At 44.5% G+C, this 25,270-nt stretch overlaps 1 protein-coding gene and 1 pseudogene across 30 annotated transcripts in view; both read left to right on the plus strand.

The window, feature by feature from the left end:
- LOC109892320 (alpha-adducin) overlaps nt 1–2,462 on the plus strand; it is a 52,053-nt gene extending 49,591 nt beyond the window's left edge. For 24 of the 30 annotated variants that reach the window (XM_031826183.1, XM_031826162.1, XM_031826166.1 and 21 more), the window contains one exon: nt 135–2,462. In XM_031826183.1, coding sequence (XP_031682043.1) covers nt 135–466 — 332 coding nt within the window. In that variant the 3' untranslated portion in view covers nt 467–2,462. The remainder of the gene's footprint in view (nt 1–134) is intronic. The other 6 variants (XM_031826192.1, XM_031826193.1, XM_031826194.1 and 3 more) reach the window with 2 other exon arrangements.
- A 3,032-nt stretch (nt 2,463–5,494) lies between these two features.
- On the plus strand, nt 5,495–23,817 carry LOC109893625 (nucleolar protein 14-like; annotated as a pseudogene).
- The last annotated feature ends 1,453 nt before the right edge of the window (nt 23,818–25,270 follow it).

Raw genomic sequence — 25,270 nt, forward strand, 5'->3', positions numbered from 1 at the left:
CACTCCTCCCAAGTGAGAGTAAAGTGATCTGTTAATAGCTACATCTCTTATTATCTATGAAAAGGGTAGTTTTGTCTGCATTGCAGCCGTTTTGCAGGCCCTGCAGATGAACCATTTCCTCCTCCTCCTCACAGATTCTCAGCTGGAACACACCTATAAGGATGAGAGTGATCAGGCTACACTGAGACAGACCCTCCCTGACCTGACCCCAGACGATGAACCCTCTGACGCCCCAGTCCCCGCCCTCCCTGCCGAAGATCCTGCCACTCCCGCTGCCACCGAACAGCCCACCGCCGTGGGAGAGGAGCCTGCTGATGCTGCCGGCGACCAAGACTGCGAACAGGACGGCGATGAATCCCCCAGCAAATCGCCTTCCAAGAAGAAGAAGAAGTTCCGCACTCCTTCCTTCCTCAAGAAAAACAAGAAGAAGACTGAAGAAAAGGAAGGAAAATCAAAGGAACCCTAGACCAGACTTCCCCTCTTACGCTTTGTAACCCTTCGCTTCCCCTTGAGCGAGCCACAACCTTTGACCCTACGTGCTTAGTATTATTTGTCTGGCTTTATAACTCTGTTCACCTCCTAGTGTGTGTGCCAATTTTATATATATATATTAAAAAAAAGGGGTCAATTGCTTATGAAGTTTTAAAAACGGTCGCTCTGTGGTGAATGACTGTGGTCATCCGTTCTGGTTCAGTGCAGCTGCGTGTCTATTTAGACAGTGAGCAGTAGATTATCATTTCCCCTTTTTCATTTGTTTAAAACAATGTGTTTTACTAAAACCTGATTTAACCACTAGAATGTATTGGGATTGTATCTAATTATATCAGTGTCTTTAAAAAAACAAAAAAAACAAGGAGGGTAAAAGCAAAGAAACGCTTGAACTGTCATTTAATTAAACTGGTGGAATCTGATTCCAGATGTAAAAACTATCAACTGCACGGTGCTAATTTCTGATGTCTAATATTAGCGTTAAATCTGTTCACTCAAACAGCATTGGGTACAAGAGCAGGTTTTCCTCTCTGCGGTATAACTGGTGGGTGTATATGAAAGGGGAAAGGGCCGGATGGCCAAGGTAAAACACTACCGTTTATACAGATGCATTGTGTGACTCATCATGTACGTGTGCCCTGTGACCCCGTAAGACCTCAAATCATGTTGAGCATATCAGTCACCACCTCTATCAACCAGGGTTGGTGGTACCTGGTGAGACTGCTGGTATTGCACCGGTCTACACAGGCGGGAATGTGTAGGAACTAGGGCAGAAGGTTTTTGTTGTTGTATAATCCTGTATCCTTGGCTTGCTTTAGCTCTCCCCTCCTTCCTAACCTAATCACTCCAATCACAGGAAAGACTAATGAAACATAAGAGGACAACATATGGCTACAGTTACAAGAGGGAACACAGATTTCGTATGGTTAATGATATAGTCATATTTTTTGTTATTCTCAACAACAACAGAAACAAATTGAGTCATTTTCACTTGCTGTGAGAGCACTGTGAACTGAAACACCTCAATTACAAGATAACACTGCCTGGAACTCACTGTTGTTTTACCATTTTGCTTTTAGAGAACCGTAGGCTTGCCTGGATCCAAACAGAGGGTGAAACGAAACCATTCCATCTGGATTCAGGCTAATAGTGGGTATATGGAATGTAGGAATATCGTTGCTTTAAGGCACCATCTCACTATTTTAACGCTGCATGCATAACCAGTGACCACACCTCAATGGACTATCCTGTGAAACCCCTCTGAAATGAAAAGACTGTCTCAAGAAAACATCTCGCTTTCAAGTTGCACTCAAGACCCTATGGAGATATAGTATAGTAACCAATCTAGTTGGTGAGATCTTACAGCCTGGTCCCAGATCTGTTTGTGCTGTCATGCCAAACTGGGACGATAGGAGTTGGCAAGACGACACAAACAGTTCTGGGACCAGACTAGCGATCTTACACCTTGTCTTTTTAAAATGTTTGGCGAGCAGATGGGCATTAATAACTGGATAATGTCATTAATTAATTCCACTTGTCTGTGAAGCTTGGTTTAGACCACTATAAAAATCTAGCCTTGTCCCAGATCAGTTTGTGCAGTCTTGAGAATGACCAAAGGAGTTAGCAAGGCTGCAATAACTGCTCTAGGACAAGGCTATTATAAACCTGCTATATTACATGATGTAAGCTGAGAACATTAGCCTGTTCCCTGAACCTGAAGGACTGCATGGCATGAAACTAAGGCTTTGAGCTTGTATTGTATGTCTGTCTCTCTCCATTATGACTGTAACTCACTATTACTTTGCAATTGTTGTGCCATTTTTATTTTATTTTATGGTCAATTGTTTTAAACTCACAGCAATGTATTCTTTGAACTATTTCCCATACAAACGTGTCCTCATCCCATCTATCGCTTCACCTCCATTTTCTGGTTGTTTTTTAACCATTAATAAAAATCCTTCCTTCAAAACCAATTTGTTTTTGTGTGATTTCAATTAAATATTTGTCTTAAATTACATTTGTTTTATACAGTGGTGTAAAGTACTTGTGTAAAAAATACTTTTAAAGTACTAAAGTTGTTTTTTTGGGGGGTGTATCTGTACTCTACTATTTAGATTTTTGACTACTTTTACTAAGCTACATTCCTTAAGAAAATATTTTACTTTTTACTCCATACATTTTACTTGACACCCAAAAGTACTCATTACAAAACCTCCATGGTCATCCCTACTGCCTCTGATCTGGAGGACTCACTAAACCTCCATGGTCATCCCTACTGCCTCTGATCTGGAGGACTCACTAAACCTCCATGGTCATCCCTACTGCCTCTGATCTGGAGGACTCACTAAACCTCCATGGTCATCCCTACTGCCTCTGATCTGGGGGACTCACTAAACCTCCATGGTCATCCCTACTGCCTCTGATCTGGAGGACTCACTAAACCTCCATGGTCATCCCTACTGCCTCTGATCTGGAGGACTCACTAAACCTCCATGGTCATCCCTACTGCCTCTGATCTGGGGGACTCACTAAACCTCCATGGTCATCCCTACTGCCTCTGATCTGGAGGACTCACTAAACCTCCATGGTCATCCCTACTGCCTCTGATCTGGAGGACTCACAAAACCTCCATGGTCATCCCTACTGCCTCTGATCTGGAGGACTCACTAAACCTCCATGGTCATCCCTACTGCCTCTGATCTGGAGGACTCACTAAACCTCCATGGTCATCCCTACTGCCTCTGATCTGGAGGACTCACTAAACCTCCATGGTCATCCCTACTGCCTCTGATCTGGGGGACTCACCAAACCTCCATGGTCATCCCTACTGCCTCTGATCTGGAGGACTCACTAAACCTCCATGGTCATCCCTACTGCCTCTGATCTGGGGGACTCACTAAACCGACATGCTTTGTTTGTAAATGATGTCAGTGTTGGAGTGTGCCCCTGGCTTTCCGTAAATTAATAAAAACAAGACAATGGTGCCATCTGGTTTGCTTAATATAAGGAATTTGAAATGATTTATATAACCAAATACTTTGACTTTCTCAAGTAGAATTACTGGGTCACTAACTTGAGTCATTTTCTATTAAGGTATCTTTACTTTAACTCAAGTATGAAGGTTGGCTACTTTTTCCACCACTGGTTTTATATAGTATAAGATACTAGCACAACTAATTATTTACAGACCAAAGCTCTCTTTTTAGTTGGCTATGTAAGTGCACTGTTAAGGGTTTACACAAGGTGGTGCTGTATAGCAGGTCAAATCACAAGGAGTCACAGTCCTACTACAAACATTGACCTTGTACATGCTGGGTTTCTGTCGTGAAACAAAGCCAAATAATGACATTCTCTAAAATACAGTTGAAGTCGGAGGTTAACATACACCTTAGCCAAATACATTTAAACTCAGTTTTTCACAATTCCTGACATTTAATCATAGTAAAAATTCTCTGTCTTAGGTCAGTTAGGATCACCACTTTATTTTAAGAATGTGAAATGTCAGAATAATAGTAGAGAGATTGATTTATTTCAGATTTTATTTCTTTCATCACATCCCCAGTGGGTCAGAAGTTTACATACACTCAATTAGTATTTGGTAGCATTGCCTTTAAATTGTTTAACATGGGTCAAACGTTTCGTGTAGCCTTCCACAAGCTTCCACAATAAGTTGGGTGAATTTTGGCCCATCCCTCCTGACAGAGCTGGTGTAACTGAGTCAGGTTTGTAGGCCTCCTTGCACACACATGCTTTTTCAGTTCTGCCCACACATTTTCTATGTGATTGAGGTCAGGGCTTTGTGATGGCCACTCCAATACCTTGACTTTGTTGTCCTTAAGGCATTTTGCCACAACTTTGGAAGTATGCTTGGGGTCATTGTCCATTTGGAAGACCCATTTGCGACCAAGCTTTAACTTCCTGACTGATGTCCGATGTTCCTTAAATATATCCACACAATTTTCCTACCTCATGATGCCATCTATTTTGTGAAGTGCACCAGTCCCTCCTGCAGCAAAGCACCCCCACAACATGATGCTGCCACCCCCGTACTTCACGGCTTGCAAGCATTCCCCTTTTTCCTCCAAACATAACGATGGTCATTATGGTCAAACAGTTCTATTTTTGTTTCATCCGACCAGAGGACATTTCTCCAAAAAGTATGATCTTTGTCCCCATGTGCAGTTGCAAACCGTAGTCTGGCTTTTTTATGGCAGTTTTGGAGAAGTGGCTTCTTCCTTGCTGAGCAGCCTTTCAGGTTATGTCGATATAGGACTCATTTTTACTGTGAATATAGATATTTTTGTACCTGTTTCCTCCAGCATCTTCACAAGGTCATTTGCTGTTGTTCTGGGATTGATTGCACTTTTTGCACCAAAGTACGTTCATCGCTAGGAGACAGAACACGTCTCCTTCCTGAGCGGTATGCCGTCTGCGTGGTCCCATGGTGTTTATACTTGTGTGCTATTGTTTGTACAGATGAACATGGTACCTTCAGGCATTTGGAAATTGCTCCCAAGGATGATGAACCAGACTTGTGGAGGTCAACAACAACAAAAAATCTGAGATCTTGGATGATTTCTTTGAAGGTAGGCCTTGAAATACATCCACAGGTACACCTCCAATTGACTCAAATTATGTCAATTAGCCTATCAGAAGCCTCTAAAGCCATGACATCATTTTCTGGAATTTTCCAAGCTGTTTAAAGACACAGTCAACTTAGTGTATGTAAACTTCTGACCCACTGGAATTGTGATACAGTGAATTATAAGAGAAATAATCTGTCTGCAAACAATTGTTGTAAAAATTACTTGTCATGCACAAAGTAGATGTCCCAACCGACTTGCCAAAACTATAGTTTGATAACAAGAAATGTGTGGAGTGGTTGAAAAATGAGTTTTAACGACTCCAACCTAAGTGTATGTAAACTTCCGACTTCAACTGTACATTCAAGGGGTTTATGTACCCTTTCGATTCAACTAGACATCAACAAGGTAAAGCGGTAGTAATGAAGACACACCGTTACACTGAGTGTAGTGGGTCATTAAGTGTTACAGATTCTGGTGTGGATGGATCCAGGCTTGTTCTAGATATGTTTATTGTCTTACCTACTCCTATGGTCATTGATTGTCCATAAGAGTTGACAGCACAAACGGATATTGGGACCAGGCTAGATGGATGCTAAATAACATCAAGAGCAGTTTGCAACTAATTTCTTCCCCCAGAGAAAAATGAGACACTGCTGAATGAATATAAGACAAAGGACAAGGCCAATAAGTTCATAGACCGACGCTTTGGTGAATATGACACCATCATGGACCCAGAGGAGAGAGGTTTTCAATGGAGAGACATGTAAGATCCGATACAGGCGGACACACATCTCTGTTCTCTTCTCTGCCCGATTTACATAAATCACAAAACTATCTCTTGCAGAGCTGCACTTTGGCTAGCTGCTTTTAGGAACGAGGGTGTATTTAAAACCGCACAGTAAGTTGGACATTGAATTTTATTTAACTTCTGGCTTCGCTCTGACTTAGTGTATGTAAATACAACCGCATTGCTAAAAGCAGCTACACATTGGCTGACCCTGTGCTCCTCTCAAATATGTGTGTTGTGGGGGAGAAGAAGCACATGTACAGCCTGAATGAGGAGGAGTTGACCCACACCGACCAGTCTCTGTCCGAGATGGAGAAGCTCAACGACTTGGTAGACATTGATGATGAAGCCGATGAGAAAGGAATCCTCTCAGGTGAGATACACAATGACCCTAGACTTCACACAATTGGTGGGGAGCTGCAGACCAGGGTGGGAGAGTGCAAGATGGGGTGGAGGAGATGTATGTTTTATTTATGTTTTATTTCACCTTTATTTAACCAGGGAGGCCAGTTGAGAACACCTTTATGTAACCAGGGAGGCCAGTTGAGAACACCTTTATTTAACCAGGGAGGCCAGTTGAGAACACCTTTATTTAACCAGGGAGGCCAGTTGAGAACACCTTTATGTAACCAGGGAGGCCAGTTGAGAACACCTTTATTTAACCAGGGAGGCCAGTTGAGAAGGAGTTCTCATTTACAACTACGACCTGGCCAAGATAAAGCAAAGCAGTGCGACAAAAACAACACATAAACAAATGTACAGTCAATAACAATAGAAAAATCTATATACAGTGTGTGCAAATGTAGAAGAGTAGGGAGGTAAGGCAATAAATAGGCCATAGATGCGAAATAATTACATTTTAGTATTAACACTGGAGTGATAGATGTGCATATGATGATGTGCAAGTAGATATACTGGGTGCAAAAGAGCAAGAGGGTAAGTAATAATATGGGGATGAGGTAGTTGGGTGTGCTATTTCCAGATGGGCTGTGTACAGGTACAGTGATTAGTAAGCTGCTCTGAATGCTGATGCTTAAAGTTAGAGAGGGAGATATAAGACACCAGTTTCAGCGATTTTTACAATTTTTTTCCAGTCATTGGCAGCAGAGAACTAGTAGGAAAGGGGTCAACAGGAAGTGTTGGCCCTGGAAGATGACCAGAGAAATATACCTGCTGGAGCGCGTTCTACGGGTGGGTGTTGATATGGTGACCAGTGAGCTGAGATAAGGCTGGGTTTCACCTAGCAGAGACTTATAGATGACCTGGAGACAGTGGGTTTGGCAACGAATATGTAGTGAGGGCCAGCCAACGAGAGCGTACAGGTCGCAGTGGTGGGTAGTACTGTATATGGGGCTTTGGTGACAAAACGGATGGCACTGTGATAGACTACATCCAGTTTGCTGAGTAGAGTGTTGGAGGCTATTTTGTAAATGATATCGCCAAAGTCAAGGATCAGGATAGTCCGTTTTACGAGGGTATGTTTGGCAACAGGGTAGCCTAGTGGTTAGAGCGTTGGACTAGTAACTGAAAGGTTGCAATGTCGAGTCCCCGAGCTGACAAGGTACCAATATGTCGTTCTGCCCCTGAACAGGTCAGTTAACCCACTGTTCCTAGGATGTCATTGAAAATAAGAATTTGTTCTTAACTGACTCGCCTAGTTAAATAAAGGTAAAATATATTTAAAAAACATGAGTGAAGGAGGCTTTGTTGCGAAATAGGAAGCCAATTCTAGATTTAATTTTGGATTGGAGAGTTTACATTCTAACCAGACACCTAGATATATTGTGAATATTTCAGTACATATGTGGCAATTATTTATTTCAGAAGGAGCCAGCAAAACTAGTGTACGTGTATGTGCTCTAGGTCATTTGACACCATTAGACAAGCCCCTGGTTATTCTTGTAACTGTTATGGCCAACTATGGTTACACCTCTCTTTTTTTCCCAGAACAGGGGTGTTCCTTTCAGAGGAGTCCGCAGGATAACATGTACTGGTTAATCCCGTAGAGTGCCACGGTCTGTTGCTATGGTCCTACCTGACACTACAGGTTGCATGTCCTAATATGAAGGCAATATGATAACGGTGGCTAAATGCCAGAGGTGACGAGCCATTAAGAGGAGTTACTATGAGTATGACGTAAGGAGGGCAAATGTATAAGTATTCTGTGCCAAGACCGGAAGGCAGTTGTTTTCATGATCCAGCTCAGCTTTTATTATGAAATAATAAACAGTATATTTGAACTTACGTGCTCCGGTATTTATGAAATATGATTGACCAAATATTTCCACGACAGTATTCGTAGTTGTCCACATATTCTAGGTCAGAACCGTCCAGAGTAAGGATGCTAGTCGGGCGGGAGGGTGCAGGCAGCGATCGGTTGAAGAGCAAGCACCTAGAGGAGAGTTGTATGGCGTTGAAGCTCGTTTGGAGGTTTGTTAGCACAGTGTCCAAAGAAGGGCCAGATGTATACAGAATGGTGTCGTCTACGTAGAGTTGGATCAGACAATCACCAGCAGCAAGAATGACGTCATTGATATATACAGAGAAAAGAGTTGGCCCGAGAATTTAACCCTGTGGCACCCACATAGAGACTGCCAGAGATCCGGACAACAGGCCCTTCGATTTGACACACTGAACTCTATCTGAGAAGTAGTTGGTGAACATTTGAGCAGTCATTTGAGAAGCAAAGGCTGTTGAGTCTGTGGATAAGAATGTGGTGATTGACAGAGTCGAAATCCTTGGCCAGGTCGATGAAGACGGCTGCACAGTACTGTCTTTTATCGATGGCGGTTATGATATCATTTAGGACCATGAGCGTGGCTGAGGTGCACCCATGACCAGCTCGGAAACCAGATTGCATAGTAGAGAAGGTACGGTGGGATTCAAAATGGTCGGTGATCTATTAACTTGACTTTCGAAGATTTTAGAAAGGCAGTGCAGGATGGATATAGGTCTGTAACAGTTTGGGTCTAAAGTGTCTTCCCCTTTGAAGAGGGGGATGACCGTGGCAGCGGTCCAATTTTTTGGGCATCTCAGTCGATACGAAAGAGAGGTTGAATAGGCTAGTAATGGGGGTTGCAACAATTTCGGCTGATAATTTTTGAAAGAGATGGTCCAGATTGTCCATCCCAGCTGATTTGTTGGGATCCAGATTTTGCAGCTCTTTCAGAACATCAGCTGTCTGGATTTGGGTGAAGGAGAGGGGGGCGGGGGCGGGGGCTTGGGCAAGTTGCTGCGGTGGGTGTTGAGATGTTGGCCGGGGTAGGGGTAGCCAGGTGGAAAGCATAGCCAGCCGTAGAAAAATGCTTATTGAAAGTATCGATTATTGTAGATTTATCGTGTTTCCTAGCCTCAGTGCAGCTGAGTGCAGCTCATGGACTTTACAGTGTCCTAAAACTTTTTGGAATTAGTGCTACAGGAAGAAAATTTCTGTTTGAAAAAGCTAGCCTTAGCTTTCCTAACTGACTGAGTATATTGGTTCCTGACTTTGTAACGATTGTCGTCGGGAGAAGGAGAAGAGGACCAAGGTGCTCCTCCCATGTCCAGGAGTCCATTACACACTGCTTGGTCCTTTGGTGGTGGGTAGTTCTGTAACGATTGTCGTCGGGAGGAGAAGAGGACCAAGGTGCAGCATGGTAAGTATTCATAATACTTTTAATAAATACGAATACTTGAACAAAAAACAACAACACGACAAACGAACAATTCTGCAAGGTGCAATACACACAAAACAGAAAACAACTACCCACAAACACAGGTGGGAACAGGCTACCTAAGTATGGTTCTCAATCAGAGACAATGATTTTTAAATTTTTAATTTCACCTTTATTTAACCAGGTAGGCTAGTTGAGAACAAGTTCTCATTTGCAACTGCGACCTGGCCAAGATAAAGCGTAGCAATTCGACACATGCAACAACACAGAGTTACACATGGAATAAACAAAACATACAGTCAATACATACAGTAGAACAAAAGAAAACAAAAAGTCTATATACAGTGAGTGCAAATTAGGTAAGTTAAGGAAATAAATAGGCCATGGTGGCGAAGTAATTACAATATAGCAATTAAACACTGGAATGGTAGATCGGCAGAAGATGAATGTGCAGGTAGAGATACTGGGGTGCAAAGGAGCAAAATAAATAAATAAATACCAGTATGGGGATGAGGTAGGTAGATAGCTGACAGCTGCCTCTGATTGGGAACCATACCAGGCCAAACACATAGAAATACAGCACACAGAACAAAACATAGAATGAAAAACATAGAATGCCCACCCCAACTCACGCCCTGACCAAACCAAAATAGAGACATAAAAAAGGAACTAAGGTCAGGATGTGACAGACTTTCCTGAAAACTTGCATAACTATTCGATGCTGATGCAGAATGCCACAGGATGTTTTTGTGCTGGTCAAGGGCAGTCAACTCTGGGGTGAACCAAGGGCTATAACTGTTCTTAGTTCTACTTTTTTTGAATGGGGCATACTTATTTAAGATGGTGAGGAAAGCACTTTTGAAGAGCAACCAGTCATCTTCTACTGACGGGATGAGGTCAATTTCCTTCCAGGATACCCGGTCAGGTCGTTTAGAAAGTGTTTTAGGGAGCGTTTGACAATGATGAGGGGTGTTCTTTTGACCGCAGACCCATTACGCAAGCAGGCAATGTGTATTTAGAGGGCAAGTTGGTCAGGATGATATCTAAGAGGGTGCCCATGGTTACGGATTTAGGGTTGTACCTGGTAGGTTCCTTGATAATTTGTGTGAGATCGAGGGCATCTAGCTTAGATTGTAGGACGGCCGGGATGTTAAGCATGTCCCAGTTTAGGTCACCTAACAGTATGAACTCTGAAGATAGATGGGGGGCGATCAATTCACATAGGGTGTCCAGGGCTCAGCTTGGGGCTGTGCCCAGCTGTGGCGAGAGAGAAGGGGGTAGAGCAGAGAAAGAGAAACAAATAGGAAGTAATCTATAAGTATAAGTAAAGATGTACGTAGTGCTGCCTCTTATTTTGATATTATTTGATATTTGAATTTGTATGTTTAAGATAAGGACTAAAGTATTCCACCCTGAAACCATATAATTGTATGAAATGTGTTAGTCATAATCCAATAATGTGTGTGTAAGACAAGTTAAGACTAAAACATTGTGTTACTATTTAGCAATAAGAGAAATGTATAGTTGAGACATCAAAGAACAACTGAACTGTCTACAGACGACCTTGTGATAACTCTGAAACCAATAACAGGAAAGTGGCCTCCCCAACCTAAGTAGGAGAGTAACTGTTAGAAATTACTAGGCTTGCAGAAGAAAATGAGATGTGTTAGTATAGTGGAAAAATACAGACTATCTGAGCAGGGAATAGCCTCTGACAGGAACTTGTATGTGTGTATATATAAGATGGGCTCTGAACTTGAGAGGGCAGAACGCTCTCTGAATAAAGTATGGATCTATTGCAGAATCTGAGACTAATTCTTTATTATCCGGAGATCTGGGAAATAGACTAAAATTGAGTGATAGTTGAGTTCAACCATTGAGATAGCAAAATAAAGACAAAAATACTATCTGTTGAATTAGGGACCATAACGATGACATTTTCTCATCCATCTGTCCTCCAGCCAAGCTGACTGCGTCCCACTTCGGAGGAGGAGGCCTCCTGAGAAGGAAGACCCCAGGAGAGAAGGACGATAAGGGGAACCACAAAGTCAAGTCCAGACAGCAACTCTTCGAGGAGCTCATCCTCAAGTCCAAACAGGAAAAGGTGAGCTTCCCTCACCTATTAGAGGATATGCTTTATTGTCGTCATAGCCCCACAGTGGAGGTAATGTCATAATACACATAAAACCTAGCCATCAAACAGGGAAATGTTTTTTCCATCATGAATTTTTCCCATATGTGATTTTAGAAACCCTAATGTAGACTTACCCTGGCGGGACATTTTGAAAACCATTTAAATCTCTCTCACAAGGTAACTCTTTGTCTGATAGAGAGGCATCGTTAGGCAAATCATGGCTGGGTCTTCCTGTATTAATCTGTAATGGACTGTAGCCCCTGCCACATACGGAGGGTGTCAGAGCCTGTGTAGTATGATTCCACCTTATTCCTATATTGTCCTTTTGATGACTCTTTGGAGGTCGTAGTTGGACTTCTTGTACTTGTTTCTGTTCTCAGCCACAGCATTAGGGTTGTCTGCGATAGCCCTGTGTGCGGTCGTCCTTTAGTTTAGCGCCAACCTCTATTTTAATCCAGGGCTTTTGATTGGAGGAGCAGCAAACCTTAGGGGACAACGTCTGCCGACGCATTTCCTAATGAAGCCAATGATGGTGATTATCTTACCTTATTGTATGTCTGTGGGTAATTTAAGCAATAAGACCAGAGGGGGTTCTGCACGATGCAATGCGGAGTGCCTGGACACAACCCTTAGCCGTGGTACATTGGCCATATCTCCTAAACCCCCTAGGTGCCTTACTGCTATTATAAACTGTTTACCAACGTAATTAAAGCAGTAAAAATTATTGTTTTGTCATACCCGTGGTATACAGTCTCGCCTCGATATGGTACTTACAGTATATGGTTCTGGTTCCTACCTCTTGTAGTCACTGAACAATTGTACTTTTCTGTGTGAAACATGTCAGGTCAGGAAAAAAGACTGGGAAATAGCTGTCTGACAAATGTGGATTCTGTTCCATTCATTTTCTGACAGTGAGCTCCCGACTTCTGTGCAAATTGTTTTCTTCTGTCTGACAGTGTTCTGTCAAGTTGACGTGTTAGTGACGTCTTTCTCACTCTCTATTTCCCTGTTGTGTGCTCTCTCTCTCTCTCTCTCTCTCTCTCTCTCTCTCTCTCTCTCTCTCTCTCTCTCTCTCTGTTTTCAGATCATTTACCTGAAGATAACAGCGCTGCTGTTCCCCACCTCAGACTTCCGTCACCACCCAGCCTTACTGTACATCAGCCAGGCCCTCACCAATGTTATTATCCTAGCGTGTGTGTGCCTGTGTCAAGTTGTCAAGAATGGAAAAGTTCTTCCTTCACAACCATAGAAACACAAAAAAGCATGTTTCTCAGCTAATTTAAAGACTTCTCAATCACCCTCTTCTCTTCTTCTCTGTTCTCAACGAATCCATCCTGTCTACCTTCTGAAGGCTTATCTTTCATAGGATTTCATCATCTCCATCTCTTATCCACTTCGAATCGACCCTTTTCCCTCAGTAGGAGTCTCTCTTGGCCTCCAGTCTCCCTTTTGAAGGGAGTTGGAGATCCAGACCTGGATTCAAATACTATTTGAAATCTTTCAAATACTTTCAGCATTTGCTCTAGCCTGGTCAGAGTGCCAGATGGGCGGCGTTTGCGACTATTCAAGTGGATCCATTGTGCCAGGCAAGCTCAATCAAGCACAGCTAAAGTATTTGAAATGATTTCAAATAGTATTAGATTCCAGGTCTGCTTTGAACCGGTTTGAGAGGAGAAGATCGCCGTGTTCTCGCTTTGATCATGATGTTTATGTAGTGGGCTCAGCTCCAGATGTTGCTCAATTGTTTATGTTGCCACATGCCTGCACTTTCATTAAGACTCAGACTTTCCTTTTGACCCAAGGAGTCCTGTTGTTTTTCTGTGTCGGAAATGGTGGTGTTGTCAAAGCAAACCTAGCCAGGGGAAAAGATGATGAAAGGAAGTTGTATTATTATGTAACATCCACACTCCAACAGCTTAATGAGTTTGTGGTTATGTGAACAGGCCAGAGAACATCAGAGCCTTCCCCAACACAGATAATTGGTGGTATCACTTCCCTGGCTAGCAAGATGAAGCTAATGATGACAGTTGGAGAAAAGACCAGAAGTGTCAAAGGTCATCGAGTAGTAGGAGATAGACATTGCTTTTCATATTTATGTTTGTATTATGGTTGATCTGCATATGTGTATGTTTGCCTCTTTTTAGTATGTTAGCAAAGTTGTGATTTTTGACTAGTCATTTCACGTGTGTGTGTGTGTGTGTGTGTGTGTGTGTGTGTGTGCTAGGGTTTTTCTACAGTTGCTGTACCATAATGGGGTATTCGGTATTACCTGAAGTGCACACAAGGGGTGCACAAAACAAAACAATTTAAACAACAACTTGATCCAGGGGGGGATTGATTGTCTCTGCTGTAACCAAGAAGCTTGATCTTGACATCTAGCCACTTAGCTAGCAAGTTAGCAAACCAAATCATAGCTGGGCTGCATATCATTTATTTGGCACATTTTAGATAGTTATATATATATTTTTTTAAGGTATTGAAAATCATACAGTCGGTATGTCTAAAAACCACAGTGTCAAAACGAACACTTTGCGCATTTACGAGTCGATCTCAAACGCTAGTTGGTGTGTCCTCTAGGGCTCCGCGGAGCCCCTTGGAAGCCTCTTATTGACTCGGCACCCTTGGCAGCAACATCTTCCCATTTAGTTTTAATATGTTACCTAGCAACAACAGTCACTACAACAGTCACAACAACAGTCACTACAACAGTCACAACAACAGTCACTACAACAGTCACAACAACGACGCCCTCAAAAATAAGTCAGAATAAATCAAGATATCTCTAAATCATTTGAAGTTTAATTTTGAATTTGTCTTTGTTACATATAGGTAAGGAGTTTCATGTTTTTTGTTGTTGTTAAGTTTGATCATGTAAGTTACACAAAAACTGTCCATTATTAACTACATAAGCTTTAGCTCTAAACCTGAGCCTGTGACTTCATATGAAACCAAAGAGAAGATAACCAACCAGCTAACGGAGCTAATGCAACACTAAATACAATGCTCCTTCCATAAACTAGCTACTGTAGGTAGTAACATTATTTCATCATAGCCTGCTCTGTCCCGAGTCAGTACAGCAGCGAGTCTGTTGCTGTGTGTTTAGCTGACCCAATGTTACAACATAGTGATTGGTGTTTTGGTACGGACTGACTGCTGGGAACATGTCTACAACATCAGCAAGCTGTCAGACGATCGTAAATAAGTGACAAGCTACTTGCTGTTTATCAGTTCAGTGCCTAACATCCGACCTAAGCTAGCTATCTAAAATTCCATCCCTGTGTTTGTCAGTGAAGCTAATTATCAGCAGACAGCCTACAACAAGCTCAAACCAGCTGATGAAATCACTGGCGACTGATATACTATCACATATTTTGTAGAGAAATATATGTTGGTTTTTACAACGTTCTCACTGTCTATCGGAGTAATGTCTGTGGCTGCCCCAGGTCCCCTGTACCCAGGTTTCGTAGCAAGTTGAGTCATGCTATTTTGTTATATTGATAAGTGAGTTGGGATGTCGACTGCACATCGTCTCAATGCTCATTTTGTCCAAAACACTTGCAGATTCGAGTGATCACCATCGAATAGCAAGTAGCCCTTTATCAAGGGGCCAATATTCGGTTTTAGATTAAACCGGTATATCGTCCAAGCCTAGTGTGTTGTGTCTGTGAATGTTTGTCGTAGCTTTCTGCCTAAAGGATGTGACACCAGGCCTGGGGTGCTGTGCTGCCTGACTGTAGAGTACCTCCTTCTCCAAGATGAGCTCAGGACAGAACCTCAACTTCCTGCTGGGTGTACTACAGCTGGCCGTGTCAGACGAGACCTCTACAGGTAACGATGTTACTGTCTCTCTAACTTCATGAGTTATTGCCCTATCTTCTCAGCAACTCACTTGGTCCTATTCAAGCCTTTCTTATTGGACAAATTCAATTAGGTTCCTCCTCGTTTCAGCCTCTTTGCTTCCATTTGGTTCCTACTGAAGATGACCCAGGTTAGCAGTCTAACACCAGGGTTGGAGGCAAACATATGTAGCACATTCATTTCTGGAGCAAACGATTGCTGAAATCTGCGTTATTTAATTAGCGGTCGTTTGTAGCTCAGTTGGTAGAGCATGGTGCTTCTAACGCCAGTAGTCGGTTCGATTCCCCGTACCACCCATACATACAATGTATGCAAGCATGACTGTTAGTCGCTTTGGAAAAAAGTGTCTGCTCAATGGCATGTATTATATTATTCGAACATCGCAACAAACTGAAGTCCACTAAGTCTATCAACATGAACCGACATTGAGATCTTCACATCTAGCATAGCTTAAATTCTGCCGATGACGGCTTGGCATAGCTGTGAAACTATTTCACCGGGCACTGCTAGTGCCATGGTGTCCTGACTGCACTCTACAGCACTCTGCAGTATTAGACAGTGGCTGGCATTTATTTATGTGTTCATTAGGACCACAGTGGAAGAGCAGCGTTCTACTGCTCTGATGTCACAGATGTGATGATAACAATGGATCTCCGGAGAGTGAGAGGGACCATGCCTACGTGGCTGACTGAGTTGCATAGCAGCACATATTATGCAGACTACACACAGCAGTGTGGATTGGCATGTAAACTGACATCACAGCGGGTGTGGCTGGGTAGACTGCAGGGTTGAGGTCAATTTAATTTCAAATCATTCAATTCAGGAAGAAAAATCAAATGTTAATCATGAGGAGTCCTTTGTCTCATCAAAGCCCTGTCTGTTTTCATTTTAAAATGCTCAGGCCGATCCCCTCGGTCTGAGCCCCAGGCCCCTGGCATGACAGGCTGCTGTGTCGTTTTCCTTCCCTCCAGGTTACTCAGTGGTGCAGCCCTTCAGGCAGAGCTGGAAGGGCAGTGACCCGCTGGTGCTGTCAGACCCACAGCCTGCCTCTGTCTGCTACGCTGCAGCTCACCTTCACCACTGATCTGGGTACAGATCACTGCAGGTGAGACTGAGAGAGCAGATCTGTAAGGTGGAAGTGATCTGGTGGAAGCTCCACCTCTACACTGATTCTACCTATCCAGACCATTCAGATACACAGCTTCACCTCTACACTGATTCTACCTATCCAGACCGTTCAGATACACAGCTCCACCTCTACACTGATTCTACCTATCCAGACCATTCAGACACACAGCTCCACCTCTACACTGATTCTACCTATTAGGACCATTCAGACACACAGCTCCACCTCTACACTGATTCTACCTATCCAGACCGTTCAGATAGACAGCTCCACCTCTACACTGATTCTACCTATCCAGACCGTTCAGATAGACAGCTCCACCTCTACACTGATTCTACCTATCCAGACCATTCAGACACACAGCTCCACCTCTACACTGATTCTACCTATCCAGACCGTTCAGATAGACAGCTCCACCTCTACACTGATTCTACCTATCCAGACCGTTCAGATACACAGCTCCACCTCTACACTGATTCTACCTATCCAGACCGTTCAGATACACAGCTCCACCTCTACACTGATTCTACCTATCCAGACCGTTCAGATACACAGCGACACTGATTCTACCTATCCAGACCGTTTTAGATCTCCATGTTGAATGGTTAGGCCCAATGTTAAGGTGTAGGGAACAAATTGGGATGTGTGTCTTCAGAGATGAGACCAAGATCAGGCAGGCAGTGAGTGTGGGCAATGGGATAATTACAATTGGTCAGAATTAGTCAGCAGTGTTCTATTTCTCCTTCACACTACATCTGGTGTGTAGGCGGAGGGAGCGAGGGAGGGAGGGAGCGAGGGAGTGAGTGAGGGAGTGAGGGAGGGAGCGAGCGAGGGAGTGAGGGAGGGAGTGAGGGAGGGAGGGAGGGAGCGAGTGAGGGAGCGAGGGAGGGAGTGAGGGAGGGAGGGAGGGAGGGAGGGAGGGAGGGAGGGAGGGAGGGAGGGAGCGAGGGAGGGAGGGAGGGAGCGAGGGAGCGAGTGAGGGAGCGAGGGAGGGAGGGAGTGAGGGAGGGAGCGAGTGAGGGAGGGAGTGAGGGAGGGAGGGAGTGAGGGAGGGAGCGAGGGAGGGAGCGAGGGAGGGATGGAGGGAGCGAGCGAGGGAGGGAGGGAGCGAGGGAGAGAGTGAGGGAGCGAGGGAGGGAGGGAGCGAGGAAGGGAGTGAGGGAGGGAGCGAGGGAGGGAGGGAGGGAGCTAGGGAGGGAGTGAGGGAGCGAGGGAGGGAGGGAGCGAGGGAGGGAGGGAGGGAGGGAGGGAGCGAGGGAGCGAGGGAGGGAGGGAGGGAGGGAGGGAGGGAGGGAGGGAGGGAGGGAGGGAGGGAGGGAGGGAGGGAGGGAGGAGGGAGGGAGGGACTGAAGCAGTGTAGCTAATAAGCCATATCCTATGAATGTGCCAGGACCTTCTCTGCCATTATCCTAGCCCTCATTCTGAATTATAGGTTTAGTAATGAGGTGTCAAATTCAAGTACACCCCTCCTCTGAAGTTGTTGAGTGGGACGATGTACGGTGCACCCTATTCCCTATGTAGTGCACTACTTTTGATCAGGGCCATTAGAGAACAGGGTGCCATTTGGGATGCATTTGTAGTGTAGGAGGAGTGAAGAGGGTTGACGTGGATGAACTAGTGCTATTCTGTCATCATTGTCATCAAGATATGTGCTGCTGTTAGTTGTAGGGCTGGCACGGTAATTGTATAATTGTGTAACTGACGATTGTCAAATCACATTTTATTTGTCACCTGCCCCGAATACAACAGGTGATTATGGAGGTACACCACCATGAAAATAAAATAACTGTCATAATCGTTTTAATGAACTTCATTTTCAAGTTGACGAACTTTACACAAAAGCAGTAAAGTAAAGGTATCCAGAACCGTATAAATAAAAAAAATCACGTATTTTTTACTTTTTTTCCCTCCCCAATTTTGTGATATCCAAATGGTAGTTTACAGTCTTGTCCCATCGCTGAAACTCGGGAGCCATGCTTCCTCCGAAACACGACCCAGCCAAACCAAGCTGCTTCTTGACACACTGCTCGCTTAACCCAGAAACCAGCCGCACCAATGTGTCGAAGGAAACATCGTCCAGCTGGCGACCGAAGTCAGCGTGCAGGAACCTGAGTCGTTGGAGTGCGATAGGACAAGGAAATCACAGATGCCAAAACCCCCTCTAACCCGGACGATGATAGGCCAATTGTGCGCCACCTCATGGGTCTCCCGGTCACAGCCAGCTGGGACACAGCCTGGAATCGAACCCGGGTCTGTAGTGATGCCTCAAGCACTGCGATACAGTGCCTTAAACTGCTGCGCCACTCAGTCTAGCCAGTTTTAGAATGGTGTTGTGGAACAAACAGCTGACTGAAGTCAGCTTCAGCCAATGTTCTGTTGAGTCTGTTTCCGTGACAACATGCAATCTTTACGTGATGGAACTTTGTTGCTCTTTGTTTTGGAGCAAATGAGTATCATTAAATATCATTAAATACATGTACCCAATTCCTTAGTAAAAACAGCACCCATGTCGTGGCAGTCAGGAGCAAAGGAGAAGAGACCCATGACCGTCACAGCCCTAGTTAGTTTATTTGAGCAGTAATGATACTGGCACCCATTTTCCTGTTTTAAATCAGTTGATTGTTTCCTCTGAAACACACACACACACACACACACACACACACACACACACACACACACACACACACACACACACACACACACACACACACACACACACACACACACACACACACACACACACACACACACACACATCTACTCATACACCATTTATACCTATAGCCACTTGGTGTGCGGTCATATCCTAACTGTCTAGATTCTTGTGGGGCTTACAAAGGCCGATGCAGGGCTATGCTGAGTGAATAGACGGAGTGTGTGTGAAGTGTCAGCCCTGTGGTAATTATCAACACTGTGTTAGCTGCTAGGAATCAGCCTCAAGAGATTAGAGTCAGTATGACCCTGTAGGGTAGTGGACTGCATTCACACACTCCTCCCCCGGGCGAGAGAGAGAGAAGTGTGTATGAGTGTGTTTTCTGTGTGTATGAGTGAGTGTGTCCGAGTGTGTTTTTCCGTTAGTTCTCGTGTGTATGTGCCTGTTTGTTGAAATGGTCACTAAATCAGTGTGTACTTGTATTCTGTCCTAATGATGTCCCACTGTCTGTCCTCTCCATAGGCTGTCTTTGGCCACTTGTCTAGACCTGCTGTAGTGCTGCTCCTCACTCTACAGAGAACTGACTTCCTGTAGCCACATCTTCCAGCCAATCAGCAGACTGCTCTCCAAACACCGTCCTGTCAAAACGTGCCCTACAGCCTTACAGGTGAGTGGAACTGCATTGTCAGCAAGCCCTGGGCAAATGTTGTTAAATTAGTGTCCAAAATCGAGCATAGAAAAATAAAAAAGTTTTGTTTGCTTAAAAGAAGCAGTGGTCACCTTAGTGACGCCAGCTGGACGATGTTTCCTCCATAGTGTATGTAACACTATGGCCAGGGTCAATTTCAATAAGGAGAATTGGAATTTCAATTTACTTCCTGAAATGACTGACTGGAAATGGAATTGATCCCAACTCCGGGCTACCCCTCATTTCCCTGTCTGCCGCTACAGTGAGTCCTTGTTTTTGTCCATCACCAAATGGGAATAGTGGTCAATCAGCAGATAAATGACCTTCACCAGAGGTCACGCAGACCAGAAAGATGCTTATTCACAGCTCACCCTCACTGAAATGCAGACTATTTCACCACTAGTTGTCAATGATTGCAAGTCCACATGTTTTGGTATAGGAGGTTTTCCTCTACACAATGGAATGTATTATAAACACGTATGATCTTCTAGCTGGATAGTGAGTGGATGGTATCTGACAGTAAAACACAATGTTTCCAATGAACACCCTTTTTAAATGTTTACCAAAGCAAAGCAGTACTTCCTATTTTACCTTTTATCTGTGGACGTTGGCTGACTGATTTAACTCATATTTTTATTTTATTTTATTTTATTTCACCTTTATTTAACCAGGTAGGCTAGTTGAGAACAAGTTCTCATTTGCAACTGCGACCTGGCCAAGATAAAGCATAGCAGTGTGAGCAGACAACACAGAGTTACACACGGAGTAAACAATTAACAAGTCAATAACACAGTAGAAAAAAAGGGGAGTCTATATACATTGTGTGCAAAAGGCATGAGGAGGTAGGCGAATAATTACAATTTTGCAGATTAACACTGGAGTGATAAATGATCAGATGGTCATGTACAGGTAGAGATATTGGTGTGCAAAAGAGCAGAAAAGTAAATAACTAAAAACAGTATGGGGATGAGGTAGGTGAAAATGGGTGGGCTATTTACCGATAGACTATGTACAGCTGCAGCGATCGGTTAACTGCTCAGACAGCAGATGTTTGAAGTTGGTGAGGGAGATAAAAGTCTCCAACTTCAGCGATTTTTGCAATTCGTTCCAGTCACAGGCAGCAGAGAACAGGAACGAAAGGCGGCCAAATGAGGTGTTGGCTTTAGGGATGATCAGTGAGATACACCTGCTGGAGCGCGTGCTACGGATGGGTGTTGCCATCGTGACCAGTGAACTGAGATAAGGCGGAGCTTTACCTAGCATGGACTTGTAGATGACCTGGAGCCAGTGGGTCTGGCGACGAATATGTAGCGAGGGCCAGCCGACTAGGGCATACAAGTCGCAGTGGTGGGTGGTATAAGGTGCTTTAGTGACAAAACGGATGGCACTGTGATAAACTGCATCCAGTTTGCTGAGTAGAGTGTTGGAAGCAATTTTGTAGATGACATCGCCGAAGTCGAGGATCGGTAGGATAGTCAGTTTTACTAGGGTAAGTTTGGCGGCGTGAGTGAAGGAGGCTTTGTTGCGGAATAGAAAGCCGATTCTTGATTTGATTTTCGATTGGAGATGTTTGATATGAGTCTGGAAGGAGAGTTTACAGTCTAGCCAGACACCTAGGTACTTATAGATGTCCACATATTCAAGGTCGGAACCATCTAGGGTGGTGATGCTGGTCAGGCGTGCGGGTGCAGGCAGCGAACGGTTGAAAAGCATGCATTTGGTTTTACTAGCGTTTAAGAGCAGTTGGAGGCCACGGAAGGAGAGTTGTATGGCATTGAAGCTCGTTTGGAGGTTAGATAGCACAGTGTCCGAGGACGGGCCGGAAGTATATAGAATGGTGTCGTCTGCGTAGAGGTGGATCAGGGAATCGCCCGCAGCAAGAGCAACATCATTGATATATACAGAGAAAAGAGTCGGCCCGAGGATTGAACCCTGTGGCACCCCCATAGAGACTGCCAGAGGACCGGACAGCATGCCCTCCGATATGACACACTGAACTCTGTCTGCAAAGTAATTGGTGAACCAGGCAAGGCAGTCATCCGAAAAACCGAGGCTACTGAGTCTACCGATAAGAATATGGTGATTGACAGAGTCGAACGCCTTGGTAAGGTCGATGAAGACGGCTGCACAGTACTGTCTTTTATCGATGGCGGTTATGATATCGTTTAGTACCTTGAGCGTGGCTGAGGTGCACCCGTGACCGGCTCGGAAACCCGATTGCACAGCGGAGAAGGTACGGTGGGATTCGAGATGGTCAGTGACCTGTTTGTTGACTTGGCTTTCGAAGACCTTAGATAGGCAGGGCAGGATGGATATAGGTCTGTAACAGTTTGGGTCCAGGGTGTCTCCCCCTTTGAAGAGGGGGATGACTGCGGCAGCTTTCCAATCCTTGGGGATCTCAGACGATATGAAAGAGAGGTTGAACAGGCTGGTAATAGGGGTTGCGACAATGGCGGCGGATAGTTTCAGAAATAGAGGGTCCAGATGATCAAGCCCAGCTGATTTGTACGGGTCCAGGTTTTGCAGCTCTTTCAGAACATCTGCTATCTGGATTTGGGTAAAGGAGAACCTGGAGAGGCTTGGGCGAGTAGCTGCGGGGGGGGCGGAGCTGTTGGCTGAGGTTGGAGTAGCCAGGCGGAAGGCATGGCCAGCTGTTGAGAAGCATGCTTGTTGAAGTTTTCGATAATCATGGATTTATCGGTGGTGACCGTGTTACCTAGCCTCAGTGCAGTGGGCAGCTGGGAGGAGGTGCTCTTGTTCTCCATGGACTTCACAGTGTCCCAGAACTTTTTGGAGTTGGAGCTACAGGATGCAAACTTCTGCCTGACAGAAGACAGTTGTAATATAACCTTGTACTTTGTGTTTCTGTTATCCCAAGAGGATCATGGGAAAGTCCTTGGGGCCATATCTGGCTCCAAGACATCACATCCTCCTTGGTCTTGGAGAAGAAGAAACCCATTCCTCTTAAACTGCTCACACCAAAGATTGTAGAAGTGAGTAAGACCTCTGAATTCAGTCATTTGTATAGCATGGCTTTCTGAAGATTGGGATAGAGAAGGATGATATTCCTCTCTAGTGTCACCTTAACATGTTGCTCGCACCAAAGATAGTAGAAAAATTATAGAAGTGTGAGAGAGAGTTGATTTGAGTTAGTTGTGAAAAATGACTCCTTGAAGATTTAGGTAGTGGAACTATTTCCTCCTTAGTGTGTTACCTTCACTTAGCTGCAAACCTTTTAACATTTGAATTACATTTTTTACATGGCATTCATTTTGTACTTTCTCTCGATTCTTCTTTTTTTTCTCTAGGCTGGACTATGGGAAGAAGCAAAGGAACATGAAGGAGGAGAGGGAGAAGGAGAGGTATAAGAAGGAGTTTAAGGGAGCTCTGACAGAGATCTGTAAAGACACCCACTTCTTGGCCCTAGAGAAACTCAGTGAGGTCATGGGCAGGTCTGTAGGACAACCTCTTCTCTCTTAATCAATCTAAAAGTTACTACATTAAATGTTTTTATTTTTTATAAAGCATTTGATTTGGTCTGGCTAGGGTTTGCACTTTTTGCACGTTTTAATTGGTTCCAGGCAGCCAGGCTCAATTAAACACAGCTAAACTATTTGAACTACTATTTGATTCCAGGTCTGCACACTGCAAAATACACTTTTCCCTGTAGAAATGACCTGATGTTTTTTTGTGTGTGTAGGGATGCGAAGACGAAGGTGAAGGAGCTGTTTGGCAGTCTGGCCACTCAGGAGGGAGAGTGGAAGACTCTGAAGAGGAGGAGGAACAGCAGACACTGACCTATTCACAACTGAAGAGGAGGAGGAACAGCAGACACTGACCTATTCACAACTGAAGGGGAGGAGGAACAGAAGACACTGACCTATTCACAACTGAAGAGGAGGAGGAACAGCAGACACTGACCTATTCACAACTGAAGAGGAGGAGGAACAGAAGACACTGACCTATTCACAACTGAAGAGGAGGAGGAACAGCAGACACTGACCTATTCACAACTGAAGAGGAGGAGGAACAGAAGACACTGACCTAATCACAATTGAAGAGGAGGAGGAACAGCAGACACTGACCTATTCACAACTGAAGAGGAGGAAGAACAGCAGACACTGACCTATTCACAACTGAAGTGGAGGAGGAACAGCAGACACTGACCTATTCACAACTGAAGAGGAGGAAGAACAGCAGACACTGACCTATTCACAACTGAAATGGAGGAGGAACAGCAGACACTGACCTATTCACAACTGAAGAGGAGGAGGAGGAGGAACAGCAGACACTGACCTATTCACAACTGAAGAGGAGGAGGAGGAGGAGGAGGAGGAGGAGGAGGAGGAGGAGGAACAGCAGACACTGACCTATTCACAACTGAAAAGGAGGAGGAACAGCAGACACTGACCTATTCACAACTGAAGAGGAGGAGGAGGAGGAACAGCAGACACTGACCTATTCACAACTGAAGAGGAGGAGGAGGAGGAACAGCAGACCTATTCACAACTGAAGAGGAGGAGGAATAGCAGACAATGACCTATTCACAACTGAAGAGGAGGAGGAGGAGGAACAGAAGACACTGACCTATTCACAACTGAAGAGGAGGAGGAGGAGGAACAGCAGACACTGACCTATTCACAACTGAAGAGGAGGAGGAGGAGGAACGGCAGACACTGACCTATTCACAACTGAAAAGGAGGAGGAACAGAAGACACTGACCTATTCACAACTGAAGAGGAGGAGGAACAGCAGACACTGAGCTATTCACAACTGAAGAGGAGGAGGAACAGAAGACACTGACCTATTCACAACTGAAGAGGAGGAGGAACAGCAGACACTGACCTATTCACAACTGAAGAGGAGGAGGAACAGAAGACACTGACCTAATCACAATTGAAGAGGAGGAGGAACAGCAGACACTGACCTATTCACAACTGAAGAGGAGGAAGAACAGCAGACACTGACCTATTCACAACTGAAGTGGAGGAGGAACAGCAGACAATGACCTATTCACAACTGAAGAGGAGGAAGAACAGCAGACACTGACCTATTCACAACTGAAGTGGAGGAGGAACAGCAGACACTGAGCTATTCACAACTGAAGAGGAGGAGGAGGAGGAACAGCAGACACTGACCTATTCACAACTGAAGAGGAGGAGGAGGAGGAACAGCAGACACTGACCTATTCACAACTGAAGAGGAGGAGGAGGAGGAACAGCAGACACTGACCTATTCACAACTGAAGAGGAGGAGGAACGGCAGACACTGACCTATTCACAACTGAAAAGGAGGA

This window comes from Oncorhynchus kisutch, linkage group LG6 (assembly GCF_002021735.2).
Source record: "Oncorhynchus kisutch isolate 150728-3 linkage group LG6, Okis_V2, whole genome shotgun sequence".
NCBI classification, from domain to species: Eukaryota; Metazoa; Chordata; class Actinopteri; order Salmoniformes; family Salmonidae; genus Oncorhynchus; species Oncorhynchus kisutch.